Raw genomic sequence first — 14,130 nt, 5'->3', positions numbered from 1 at the left:
GCCTAAGCAGCAAAGATGGCAACACCCAGGTCATATATTTCCCAGGCTGCATGCACCTGACAAGCAACTGAAATGAATATAAATGAACGGATAGCGCTCTCCATGTATATTAGCCCTTCTTCTTACGTACTACAAAGTGTAAGTAACATTCAGGAAGATCAGCCAGAGTGTAATCAGAAGAAAGCTGTGATGGCTAGATGTAGCATCATTAACATCGTATTATCAGGATTTATCTGGCCAACAACAGTAGGGATGTGCAGCACAAATCCCTTCAGCTCAACAGTGACGTGATTGATGGAAGTAATTACCACAAGGAGCTGCATTTAGATCTTCCTAATGGAGGGAGTATTGAGGGATACACCATCTGAGAGAATCAAAAGGATAAGCACTCTCCTCAACATCATGCCAAAAGATTTGCTTCCTCTCGTTTGGTTTCTTCACTGCCAAACACATGTTAGCCGTGCACAAAAACGGAACTTTTATTTGTGAGCTCTGGCGAGAGTCAACATGCATTTACAATGCACCGTCTAATTTCAAAGACACTCGCCGTGCATTTCCCATTGACCAGGTGACGTATCTGTGATTTTAACCACTTTAAAGTTAACATACCCATGACAGGCCATGATTAAGGGTGTCACTCTAATACGGTTTTCTAAAAAGCTACTTAAGATAGATCTGATCTAATGACTGTCTGCACGCTCCAAAAAGGTTTTGATGAAATAATGAACTCCTTTTGTAGTTAAGAAAGCATCTTTTAATGTTTTAGTGAGATCTAGCAGTATGGTCCACTGAGCAGGTTTACTTTTCACTGGTGTCTTTTCAGGCATTTGCCTATGTCTTTAAATGATGGCTGTTTTCATAAAGCCTGTCTGTAACTTCAGTTCCCCAGCAGACAGTGGAAAGGTAAATGCTTTAACAAAAGACTCTAGCTCTAGTGTTGGCATCATATTTAAGCTTAGCTCTGAGATCATAAGCCTTCTTTAGGAACAAAGAGCTCAACAGGTAAGAGAAATGCTGGTTTGAGAACAGAGAAAGGAGGTCTAGACCAACTGCAGAAAGCCATCTGCAGATCACTCACAAATGAAGAAAGGTGGAAGGGGCAATGTGCTTAATTGTCTTGAAAATAGTGTCAATTTCTTTTTTTCCTTTTTTTTTGTGGGGGGGGGGGGTGAAATATGACCTTGACATTATGGTTTCCCCCTCAAGGTTTCCAATCCTAGACAGGTGATGGATGTCACAGGTCAGGTGTTGGGTGACTGGAAAAGAAGAGGTCTCATTGCCTTTGGGCTCCTCCAGGCTGTAACCTTAGATATATCCTAAACTGATCATGTGAAATTTTTAAGGTCATTAAAACCTCTGTCCAAAGTGAGACAGGCCACTTCTGGGGACTCAGCTCTGTTCATTCAGCTGCGAGACAAGAAACTACAGTGTTTTGTTACAAAATCATTATACAGCACTGCTGCACAATACCATTTCTTATGTCGATTTTGTTGTTGTCTGGGGAGGTTGAGTACTTGTTCTAGTTTTGCTGTTGTCCAGGGAGAAAATATACAAGCCATTGTACAGTACAGTAGAATAATGAGCCTTTTGTAATTACTGTTAAGGTAAGTGGGTATTTGTCACAAGCCCCTCACATTCCATATGCACAGCAACTTGAGCCAGCACTGTCCCTGTGCCAATGTATGCTGAAAGACAGTGAATGCCCAACCTCACAAGCAGAGAGTTATTATCTCCATGTGCTTATGTAATTTAAAGACTGAAGAGCAATACATTGTTAGCATGGCAATTCAGAAACCCAGCTAGAATAGAAAAACAACAGGAAACACAAAACGTTGCTGACCTGTTCTTCGTACTGGCAGCTTCTTTGTTCGTGAGTACAACCCGTGAGCCCTAAGATCAGTGGTGACAGCGAGACAGTGGGGGGCCGAGGTAGCCCACCTCTTTCCCAGACTTTTCCCTGAAACTAGCGTGAGCTCAGGGAGGAAGAATTCCATCAAACTCTTGCGGTGATTAAGATCTCTTCCTGCTCAATGACAGGTCCCGTAGCCATGTAACGTAAATACAGCCTGAAGCGGAGCCAAGCTGTCACTGATGCAGAAACTCAAACTGAGGGGTATGTCGCACCTCTAATCAGACGGCAACTTCTGAGAGCTGCCTCGGTAAGGTTATGCTATGAATTACCAAATGCTGTGAAAACCAGATGAAACCCAGAATGACCATGAAAAGAACAGAATCATAGTCTCTCAACAAAGAGTGATCAACGGGAAACTCTTCCGATTTAAGAACAGACATACTCTAAACTAAAACTAGTGGCAGGGCTCCAGACTGCGACATTTTGCGACTAAATTTTGAGAGTGTGCGACCAGTAAATTTGCCTCACGTTAAACGCATGGTTAAGCGTGGAAGGGGCCCGTCAATGAATCCGGAATAAGTGAGTGTGACAAGAATAGAGAGCGCGCGTAAACGTCTGTGGGAAGGAGACAGAGACAAATATCACAAGCTGCTATGTGCGTCTGAGCAATGAGCGATCTATCGACTCGTTACCAAGCAGCGAATGCAAACAAAATGAAAGTGGAACGAAAATACGCTACTCATTTATGCTTCACGGACCATTAATTATTCCGGACCAATATAGACAGAGCAGCGCATAGCCGTTCTTATGTATATCAATGGAGCAGCGCCCCGAACCATTGACAGTAAAATAAAGACCCGAACTTGCCAGTCGCGGGCCGATCTCGCTCACGCGACACTGTTACTAGGAGATCCAGTGAAGAAATCCATTGAATTCGCCTCAGAATTAATAACATCATCGCCACGAGATCCAGGGACAAACATTCCGATTCGGCGCAGAGTTCTGTTATAAACCATAGATATCAGATTAAACAGTGCTGACGTGGAAACCAGGAGAAGGCTTTCAGTCCACAAATCAGCAACATTCACCATGGATTTAGGCTAATGTAGTAAGTAACTCTAACCATAAATATGATAATGTGACAGAAATAGTCAAACGCAGCAAATCTTTTCTAGCACTTCAAAACTATAATATCATATAAATGTTTTTTTTCATTTATTTTTTATGTGATGACCAACACATTTTTTGTTCATCCTTCAAAGATTGTCCTAAAACTAAACATTTTAAGATGTTGGATAACTCTTATTTAAACACTTATTTAAAAAAAAAAATGCCATTGTAAACAGTAGGATGTTTATTGGCTATGTTCACTCCTTAATATACATTTTTTCACTCCTTTTGTTTTTTAATTAATATTAAGACATTATGAATGATAATAATAACAAAAGTTAATTTCATCTACACCCTAAATTAAGCTTCGTGATTTATTGTCAGCCCCAGTGCTACCAGAATTTTTTTTTTGAGGTGATGCTGCACTCAAATTTGAGTCTGGAGCCCTGTGAACTTAAAATAAAACTGCATATCATAATATCTGTAAGTTAAGTCTCTTTATTATTAAAGAATTTGTCAATATTACAGTTATTTTGGGGGAAATTTGAATAATTGCATTGCAAGCTGATTTAAGGTGTGCCCCTAAATTTTCTGCTTGTGCTCCTAAAATTTTCAGTCAGAGGCAACAGCGCTCCTAGTAAAAAAAGTTAGTCTGGAGCCCTGAGTGGATTATCTTACTTTTTTTTTTAAGGCTTGAGAATTTTTTGTGGTAGTGCCAAAGTGTATTTGGACACTTCAGACACACTTTAAAGTGTTCATACAATACAATGAGTCAACAGGGTCCAATATCTTTCATTATATGGAAAAAATCCATTCTTCATACAATCATTCAGGTTTACAACAAACCTGACAAACGTTTTTGTCATGTAAAATCATCATACATAACAGATAGATGTGACATATATCGTTGACAAGCAGAATACAACAAGCATATTTGTTTCAGTTAGAGACCAAAGTATTTGTATACCAAGTATTTGTATGAAAAAGACAAGGCATGACAATGACATGCTGCTTGGCTAAAGCTATAGGACTTCCGGGATCCGATCGAGTTACGATTATGACGCAGTGTTATCCAACATCATATGAAAGTTGAACCAATGGAAACTGGATCTCAGGAATCCGATCGCGTCGCGATCATGATGACGAAGTGTTTTCCAACGTCATATGAAAGTTGAACCAATGGAAACTGGATCTCGGGTGTGGTGGGTAGGGACGTGTAGACACCAATCGGACACTGTTTTACAGCTGTCGCACTTGGATTGGTTTGATCGCTCAGATTGGCACATCTCGATTTACCATGCGCCATAGAATAGGAGCGCACAGCTGGAACAGCATCACTCATCCACCAGGATCTTATTGCTTGTTGTTGTTTATTCTATGTAATTTTACTGTGGCATTTACAGCAAGTAGGCTAGTTCTTACGTTCAGTAAAATCACTTTTTGAGAGGATTTTTTTGGACCCTTGGTTAATTATGTTTCAAAATAAATGGCTAGCCTACCTGATCCATTGCATGGCTAGAAGACATTTAAGTGTGTTCGAATTGAAGTGGCGCTGCACAGACCGATTGGTGTATGAAATCAAAGTACCACAAGAGCGATTAGAGAGCAGATGGCGTAATACTTAACTACGGCGCGCTCGCTTCATTTTTCCTCGGGTGTCTATGCACTCTAATGATGACCTTACTTAATCGACCATCCATACGATTTATTGATTATCCTGTGTTCCCCCTCATTGCTGAGGCTCCCTAGTGGGCCTCGTCCCCTCTAGAGGACCATGGATTTAAAACCATTAGCAAACACTTTTTGCTAAATGTTTTACCTCAATCATGCAGCCCTATACCACTTAGTAAATTAAGTTAAATATTCACTGTCACTTATATTTGCCATGGTATGAACGGTATGTTAGATCAATTACAGCTACAAAAGTTTCTGGATGGAGGTTGTAGTTCACAATACGGCTCTTATCAGTTCTGGCTTCCTTTTTTTACACCTCCACTATTTAGACAAACACATTGAGCACAAAGGACTACATGCAGTCAAGTAAACACAGAGAACATGCCTTCACACACACAGAAGTTTACGCATACCGAACATGAAGTTTGCTTTGTTCAGGCACTGAAGGGTATTTGGCCATGTAATCCTTGGCAGTTTACACTGAGCACACATTCATCTTTCTTGTCACCGTCTCTACAGGAGATACTGGTTTACCCTTTCTGCTCCTAGTTGGTGTATTATCCTAACAATGCTCGCCGTGATGTAATTTCCTCCAACAGAAGTTATCTTGTGATTCCATCAGTGTCTCAGTTTTGATGATGTCTCCATACAGGGCACATATGTTTTTACAGTACAGCTTTGTATCCCTGACAAAATGTATTTTCTAGGTCATGAGGGGTAGCCGAGGCTTTCCATATGGAATGTAACTTTGGCCCAATTGTGTACTTAACTGAACACACACAAAAAAAATCTCTCACTTTCACCACCTTTCAGAGGTTCACAAAAGTGCAGATTGCACAGAGCTTACAAAAGCACGAGGGCTCAAACTAATATACTAAAGCAGAGAAAGTATTTTTAGCCAATTATCGCTGAAATCTTTTCTGGAAACTACACTTAGTCCTTCAGAATAAGGACACGGCTAGCACAAATATGCATTAACAAGCCTTCTTGTCTCGGGAGTTTAAAAGCATTCTGATCAGATCAAAGACTTCGTAATTTCATAAATCCTGTCCTGGCTTAGGCTCAAAATTCAAGACCATAGTTAAATGGAATCATAATAAATTATTATCATTGTTATTATGGTGTGTTTTTAGCTGACTTAATTGCAGTTTTCAGCCTATAAATTAGAGTGTTCAAAAAGTTTCAAGTGTGGGCCTAAATAGAAAGTTAAAAAAGTTAAAATATTTTAAAGTATTTATTACATTATTATTTCATATCATTACATTTTTGGAGTGTCGCACCACAATTTTTATGCATGTTTCTGAATGATGTTATTTTGGTGCGCAAACATTTCTAAGGAATAATAATTAATTTAATAATAAATCAATAAAAAGGAATTAACAATAAATGATTATGACAAACTACTTTGTAAGGTTTACAAAAATGTATTCTTGTAATAATGTTTTTTCTTCTTCATTACTACATCATAGGGGTGTAACGGTACATGTATTCGTATTGAACCGTTTCGGTTCGAGGCTTCCGGTTCGGTACGCATACAAACCGAACGATTCCTTGGACCATTTTTCCTGCCGACAAAATTCGCGCTGGCGCGATCACCACAACGTTGCGCAACATCAAATGGCAAGCGTAATGATAGCGGAACGAAACTGCGCTACTCATTTGCTTCACGGATCGTTTATCAGTTCGGAGCAGCAACATCTGTGCAGCGGGAGCTGATCTCGATCAAGCGACACTGTTACAACCGTTACAACACAGCGCTAAGAGATCCAGTAAAGAAAACATTTGAGTTCGCCACTGAAGTAATAACATCGCTGCGAGATCTAGTGAGAAGCATTCAAATTTCTCCGTTATTAACCGTAGATCTCTATTAGATCAAACAGCGCTGACGTGGACACCAGGAGAAACATTGTGCCGTGAATGAACTAGTAATACTTTACGTCCACAGACCAGCAACATTCACCATGGATTTAATATAGTAACACTAACTGTAACCAGTTTGGCTGGAATAGTGAAATGCTTTCAAGTACTTCACACATCTTTTTCCAGCACTTCAAAACTCAAATATTATATAAATAAATAGCCTATATGAAGAGTTCAGATGCAAAAGCCTCTATAAGTGCCATTTGAAATTTTCTTCTAGAATGATAATTTTAATGAAGCTTGTACATTTAAGTTCAGTAATTTCACTCAAATGACAATTAATAGGCAATCTTCATTGCCATTTAAGTGAAATTACTGAACTTAAATATACAAGCTTGATAAAAATTATCATTCTAGAAGAAAATTTCAAATGGCTTTTGCATCTAAACTCTTCATATATTTAAATGTTATTTTTAATGTGATGACCAAAACATTATTTGTTCATCCTTCAAAGATGACACCCATTTATAAACCTGAAAGTTTCAAGATGTAGGAAAACTCACTTATTTAAAAAATATTTTTTCTTTTAACAAATAGGAAATTTCTCTGGCATTTCTTACTTTTTGCTGTATCGAAAACGTACCGAACCGTGACTTTAAAACCGAGGTACGTACCGAACCGTGATTTTTGTGTACCGTTACAGCCCTACTACATCACATTTTTTACTTCATGCATATAATTACATATTTATATTAAACTTAATTTTAATTCAGAAACTAAAAACATGCTCAACATAGAACTATTTTTAAGTCTTTGTAATAATAACAGTATTTTTAATGTATTTCTAAATAAATTATTATATCCGAACCAAAGAATGACCATCACCATTATCAATGGTAATATAGAAATTGTAGTTAAATAAAAACAGAGAAAGCTATTGTCAACAAGGTCTCATGTGTCGCATGAGTGGGCCAACAGTCAAAAACACATAAAGACTGATCTTGGCCTGGGAGGATAACAGCAGTAATTACACAGATGTGAATGTAAGACTGATATCAGAGAGGATAACTGGGGGAGATCAGTGCCTGAGTGCGTGTGTGTGTGTGTGTGTGTGTGTGTGTGTGTGTGTGTGTGTGTGTGTGTGTGTGTGTGTGTGTGTGTGTGTGTGTGTGTGTGTGTGTGTGTGTGTGTGTGTGTGTGTCAGTCACTGAATAAGCTCTGAAAACCCTTTCTCACCAACATGAAGCTTTCATTTCCTCCCATTATCATGCTCAGCCCCCCAGAGAGGGCACACATCTGACCTCTGCACTCAACCTCCTGTCATTCACACAATCTTACAACCTGAGATGATAATGGCACTTTCACATTCAAACATCACGCAAACAATGAATGTTGGCTATCCAGTACTTTTTGATTCAGCTCCAATCCCCATGGAACAAATCAAAGAACCATCTCTTTTTTGGAAACAATTTCAAAGTGGTCTCCAACTGTGCTTATCACATTGCAACTACCAGACTTGTGCATACAATCTAGAAAACTTGGCAGTTGCAGGCAAGACAACATTTTACATTTGTGTCATTATTGTTTATAGAGAGAGCACAATCATGTTTGACAAAACTGAGGTTGGGGGAAGGGTTGTGACTAAAGCCACTTTGACCACCTATTGTCCAGAATCTGTAAAGATCTGAAAGAGGTCCTATTACCCAAATGTCCACTGAATGGCTGATTAGCATGTCTTCTAACACTGACCTTTCAGCCTCATTACCATCAGCCATCCTAGTGATCCCTGCTAACTAGAGAACTTTAAACAACATTTTCAAAAGACGTTTAAGCAATTCCCATCACAATTCAAAATCAACTTCAATTAGAATGAAGCACCCATCCATCCAAACATCCACCCATTCTCCAAACTGCTTGTCCTCTGTATGGTTGTGAAATAGAATTTATTGGGCAATAGGAATTCTAATAACGTCAAATCTAAAGGCTTGTCTTTAACCAAAGTGCATGGGGAGGGTTTTGAGAGTATAGCTGTTATCTGTGTGAAAATCACATGAAAACCAATTTCTCACATGCTTTTAAAACAAAACACTGTTCTTCAGAACAGCACATGTGTTGTGCCACCATTACCTAGGTGAATCCTGTTATTTAATGACGAATGGAAATCAGCAGCTGTTAGCTGTGAACCTACCTAGTAAGATTATATTAATGCTGTACTATAATAGATTACAAATTAAGATCAGACAGCAGCAACTATAGTGTATAACAGCACTGGGATGTTTCACTGCTTTTCTCATACCGGTATTTTCAAAAGTCAAAGGACTGTTTGAAAGAGAGACGGAGGCTGAATTTACGTTGTAAGCAAGAAAAAAAGCACATGGATTCTGATATTCTCAGATCTGTTTCAGGCCTCATTCATATGTGGGAAATAAATCTGATATGAATCATATACGTGCATTTGTGTCTCCCATGGTAGCGGACAGATCGGCTATTCCCATCAATGCGAGTCGTACGCCATTGAAAAAGCGACTGTGACGTCAACTCACATGCAGCAAGGGCTCTTCTCTTTTTTCTCCACCTTAAGAGATAGATGTTATGCTGACCTTTAAAGATGGTGCAGAAAGCAAAAGCTTGTATTATCATTTTGTCTGAATCCATTCCTTTCCGGGTCAGTGCGTCTACCTTGGGTTGTTTCACCAAGTAGGCCTATAGTGTATATGTATATCTGTTATGGGTCACTTTTAAAATACGATGTAAGCTGGTTGTTTATAATCCGATATAATCAACAAATCGGAATTGGGCATCAAGGCCTGCAGTGTAAATGCAACCTGAGAGTCTGTTTTTTTCTCTCTCCAGTATCACTTAGGCATGCTTTTACAATCTCATGAATAAAATGTAACACTTTTTGACATGAATTTGTACAATGTGATTTGTATAGAAAGGTATTATTTTTTGAGTAAAAAAAATATAAGCATCTAAACCTAACCGTCAGTGGGGCATGAGCAGATCGTACGAAAATGTATGAATGATATTGTACAAATTCATCCAAATTAGCCACTAGTTTAAAAAAAAAAAGTTACAAATTGCCATGAAAGTGTGTAGCCGTTTCTTGTACAACTGCGTAACACCTACCATCATTGGAGGAATTACCTAGCCTAGTTATACATTTACATTATTCATTTAGCAGACGCTTTTATCCAAAGCGACTTACAAATGAGAACAATAGAAGCAGTTAAACTAACAATAGGACATGCAAGTGCTATGACCCTTCCCAGTTTAATGTTTTTATTTTATTTTATAAAGATAATAGATATAGAATAGAAGATAAAGTTAGACACAACTGTTCCCAAAACTACTACGTAGGCAACTAGTAAATTTGACTCACTTCTGTTCTTCAAACCGCAATACAACTGTCGTTAATGGCGGCAAGTTCCAACCACACAACTTCACAAAGAATCGTTGAACTACCGAAAGGATTATTAGGAACACCTGTTCAATTTCTCATTAATGCAATTATCTAATCAACCAATCACATGGCAGTTGCTTCAATGCATTTAGGGGTGTGGTCCTGGTCAAGACAATCTCCTGAACTCCAAACTGAATGTCAGAATGGGAAAGAAAGGTGATTTAACCAATTTTGAGCGTGGCATTTCACAATCTGCTCAGTTACTGGGATTTTCACGCACAACCATTTCTAGGGTTAACAAAGAATGGTGTGAAAAGGGAAAAACATCCAGTATGCGGCAGTCCTGTGGGCAAAAATGCCTTGATGCTAGAGGTCAGAGGAGAATGGGTCGACTGATTCAAGCTGATAGAAGAGCAACTTTGACTGAAATAACCAATCGTTACAACCAAGGTATGCAGCAAAGCATTTGTGAAGCCACAACACGCACAACCTTGAGGCGGATGGGCTACAACAGCAGAAGACCCCACCGGGTACCACTCATCTCCACTACAAATAGAAAAAACAGGCTACAATTTGCAAGAGCTCACCAAAATTGGACAGTTGAAGACTGGAAAAATGTTGCCTGCTCTGATGAGTCTCGATTTCTGTTGAGACATTCAGATGGTAGAGTCAGAATTTGGCGTAAACAGAATGAGAACATGGATCCATCATGCCTTGTTACCACTGTGCAGGCTGGTGGTGGTGGTGTAATGGTGTGGGGGATGTTTTCTTGGCACACTTTAGGCCCCTTAGTGCCAATTGGGCATCGTTTAAATGCCACGGCCTACCTGAGCATTGTTTCTGACCATGTCCATCCCTTTATGGCCTCCATGTACCCATCCTCTGATGGCTACTTCCAGCAGGAAAATGCACCATGTCACAAAGCTCGAATCATTTCAAATTGGTTTCTTGAACATGACAATGAGTTCACTGTACTAAAATGGCCCCCACAGTCACCAGATCTCAACCCAATAGAGCATCTTTGGGATGTGGTGGAACGGGAGCTTCGTGCCCTGGATGTGTGCATCCCACAAATCTCCATCAACTGCAAGATGCTATCCTATCAATATGGGCCAACATTTCTAAAGAATGCTTTCAGCACCTTGTTGAATCAATGCCATGTAGAATTAAGGCAGTTCTGAAGGCGAAAGGGGGTCAAACACCGTATTAGTATTGGTGTTCCTAATAATCTTTTAGGTGAGTGTATGTTGCTAATGACAGAACTTGTAATGTTGGCTAACAATGCTTTTGGGAAAGGCACCCCAGAAAGGGTTTCTCTCCCCAGTGAGCGGAAAGCAAGAAAATGTAAAGCCCGGGGGGCTTGTATCTTTTTTCTTTTTTGAAGAAAGATACAAACTGAGGTGGCGATTTCGAATTTGTACAATGTAATTCATACATAAACTTGCACATTTTTAGAAAAAAAGTTTAAAAAAAAAGTAAGCATAGGCCTATTCAACCTTTCTTGTGTTATGACAGAAAATGCCACAGCCTGCATTGATTAGGCTACAGTAAAAAGGTATTTTATTGTACTAAATTAATGTTGGATTTGGTTAAACCCAAACAGTTTTTCATAATTGTTCTACACTAATTGGAGAAGCTTGCACACCATCCTCTCAAATAACATGAAACAAAGTTTCACTCCTATTCATTCATCAGAATATGACCCTGCCAAATACAAAACAACAAACTTCCCTTACACTAACTTAACATGGCAACCACAGTTCCCGGAAAAATACCATAATTACTACAATGATCTCTAATTAAACTGAAGCAACTTAATTTGCCATCATTGCCATCTAAAAAATACATTAATCAAAATGACAGAAGCTTAAATGACATAGGCTAAATATACTTACTGAAGTAGCCTACGCTGTTTAAACGGGCACCCAAATTAGTTTATTTTACTTTAACTGTAGCAAATATGGTATTCTGACGAAAACTCTAGTTACCATGGTGAAGTGTTGTATTTGTTGAGGTTTCAGACAGTGTACTTCTGGTTAACCTTTACACATAAAACGGAAAAGTACTTTTCAAAAAAGAAGAAAAAAAATCCCACATTGGGTTTTGGATGATTAATAACCCCGCCGAGAAGTTTCTTTGATCCGGACTCACCTGAGACACGAGCGGGATGAGTGTTTGTTCCACCGAGCGAGTTTGGATTTCCAGCCCGCAATCGAAGTTCCCACCGCCGCACGGAGACGAAGCCATTCCCGCCGACCCGATCCGACCCCCACGAGTGCTCACGACAACACTGAGTTTTGGAGTCTCTCAATGCTGCAAGCGTTTGTTTGGTTTAGTTTAAAAGCAGCGTGTGGCTCTGCACTGTAATCCACAAGCACTCGCTTCTAAGTGACGGACTGCTCATGTAGGCTACATGCAATATAGCAAACTACAAGCACAGGACTGACTGACTGACTGACTGCTGCAGGCAACCGCTGGAGAGTGCGTCTCCGAGAGCGACACAGACCGTCAGAGAGAGGGAGCGAGCGTGTGTGTGCGTGCGTGCGCGCGATCACAAGCAGACTGTGCGCAAGCAGCAGCACACTATGAGGGACAGTGTCTTTATCTCACCCAACTATTCATTTTACTTTCTGTTCATTATTGTTTTTGCCTTTTTCACTTTTACCTTCGCTTCTCATCTTCCTTTTTTAGTTATTCATGTGCAGCTTTTAGTCAATATCTCTGTTCACTTTAATCGCATAAAGTGTACTGTAGGCTTTATAACATTAAAATGACAAAATTATAATATTTAAACTATTACAATTAACAAATCTTAAATCTTGTTCCTTAAAAGTTAATTAACCATAAATAATAATGATTGTACCTTAATCTTACAACCTCATAGTTATATTTTAATTACTTTTTATTAATATTATATTATTTTAAAATTATATTGTTATATTATTATAAAATATAATCTTTAAAAAATATGGGGGAAAAAAACAACAAAAAAACAGTATATTATATAGCATATTTACTTATTTAGCACTTTTCAAGTTATTCTATTTCTCATTTAACAAAATATGATTCAAATCTTTCCAAAAACATATATGGAATTTGCCTGAAATAGACCAAACTGAAGAAGACACATCTTGTATGGGCATTTCCAAATGTTTGTCCAATAAAATCTAATGACATCCACACAACATGACAACATTGCTAAATTTTTGGTCAGCACATACATTCATTGCACAAAAAAGCTGCAAAAGCTTTAGTAGGCCTAATATAAATGTACTGTTATTTACAGCACGATAAACTGAAATCACTGAGCAGTTTAAACTGAAGGGTTTCACTGCTTGCAAAAAAAAATTGTAACACGATGAACATGCTGCAACTGTTGCGATCTGAATTATTATTCCCAAGGTGCATAATGTATTTTCACCATCTCACGCCCGTGCGTTTCTGTGGTGCTGCTGAAGTAACAATAGTCCATTTATTAAATGCTAATTGAAGTTACTAATCTCATCACAAATGCAGACCGTGCCCCAAATGTCTCAGCCTGTGATTTTCTCAGTCTCTTTAGAATGAAACGAGGCGATTCAGCGTTTCTTGTTTGCAGTGGGCTGTAAAACTCTTCTGCCAACATATTTTTAAAAGGTTGGGATGTACATTATGTTTAAGCAGGACAGTCTATTCACAAAAGCTGTGAAAGCTTAGATGTGTTCAGGTGTTCAGATGGTTATAAAATGATTCCCCCTGAGACTGACCTACTTCTCAGGAGATTAACAAAGTTACTTCAGGTATATTTGAAAGGTTATTAAATGGGATGGTTCACCCAGAAACGAGAATTCTGTCACAATCTCCTTTCTCCCGTGAAACACAAAAGAAGATTTGATGTTTTTGTCCATACAATGAAAGACATTGTGGTCCAGTGTTGTTTTGGACCCCATTGACTTTCACTGTATGGACAAAAAACACTTTTCACTATATCTTCTTTTGAACTCCATCTTCATGCCTCAATCCACGAATGTTCCTGAAATGTGTGATCTGAGCTGTTTGTGTCATCTTCTTGCATAAGTAACAGCTTTGTTTAAGTGTAAGGCAGTAATTCAAGCTTCAGGGGTGTGTGTGTTTCCTCTGAGTCATGAGTATCAGGTGACATGAGAACACTTCCTCAAACCAGTGCAGCTAGAGCAGTGGCCAAATAAACTCGACTACTGAACCACACTGAACCAAAATGTGGTTTGTCCTT

At 38.8% G+C, this 14,130-nt stretch overlaps 1 protein-coding gene across 2 annotated transcripts in view; it reads right to left on the bottom strand.

The window, feature by feature from the left end:
• Positions 1 to 12,400, bottom strand: part of ctnnal1 (catenin (cadherin-associated protein), alpha-like 1) — a 67,415-nt gene extending 55,015 nt beyond the window's left edge. For both annotated transcript variants that reach the window (XM_056257642.1, XM_056257643.1), the window contains exon 1: positions 12,051 to 12,400. In XM_056257642.1, the coding sequence (XP_056113617.1) occupies positions 12,051 to 12,146 (96 nt within the window). In that variant the 5' untranslated portion in view covers positions 12,147 to 12,400. The remainder of the gene's footprint in view (positions 1 to 12,050) is intronic.
• Between the last annotated feature and the right edge of the window lie 1,730 nt (positions 12,401 to 14,130).

The sequence above is a fragment of the Rhinichthys klamathensis genome, unplaced genomic scaffold, assembly GCF_029890125.1.
Source record: "Rhinichthys klamathensis goyatoka isolate OS25496 unplaced genomic scaffold, OSU_Roscu_1.1 h1tg000140l_1, whole genome shotgun sequence".
Lineage (NCBI taxonomy): Eukaryota > Metazoa > Chordata > Actinopteri > Cypriniformes > Leuciscidae > Rhinichthys > Rhinichthys klamathensis.
Note: the sequence above shows the minus strand (reverse complement) of the source record. Positions and strands in the feature narration are given on the sequence as shown.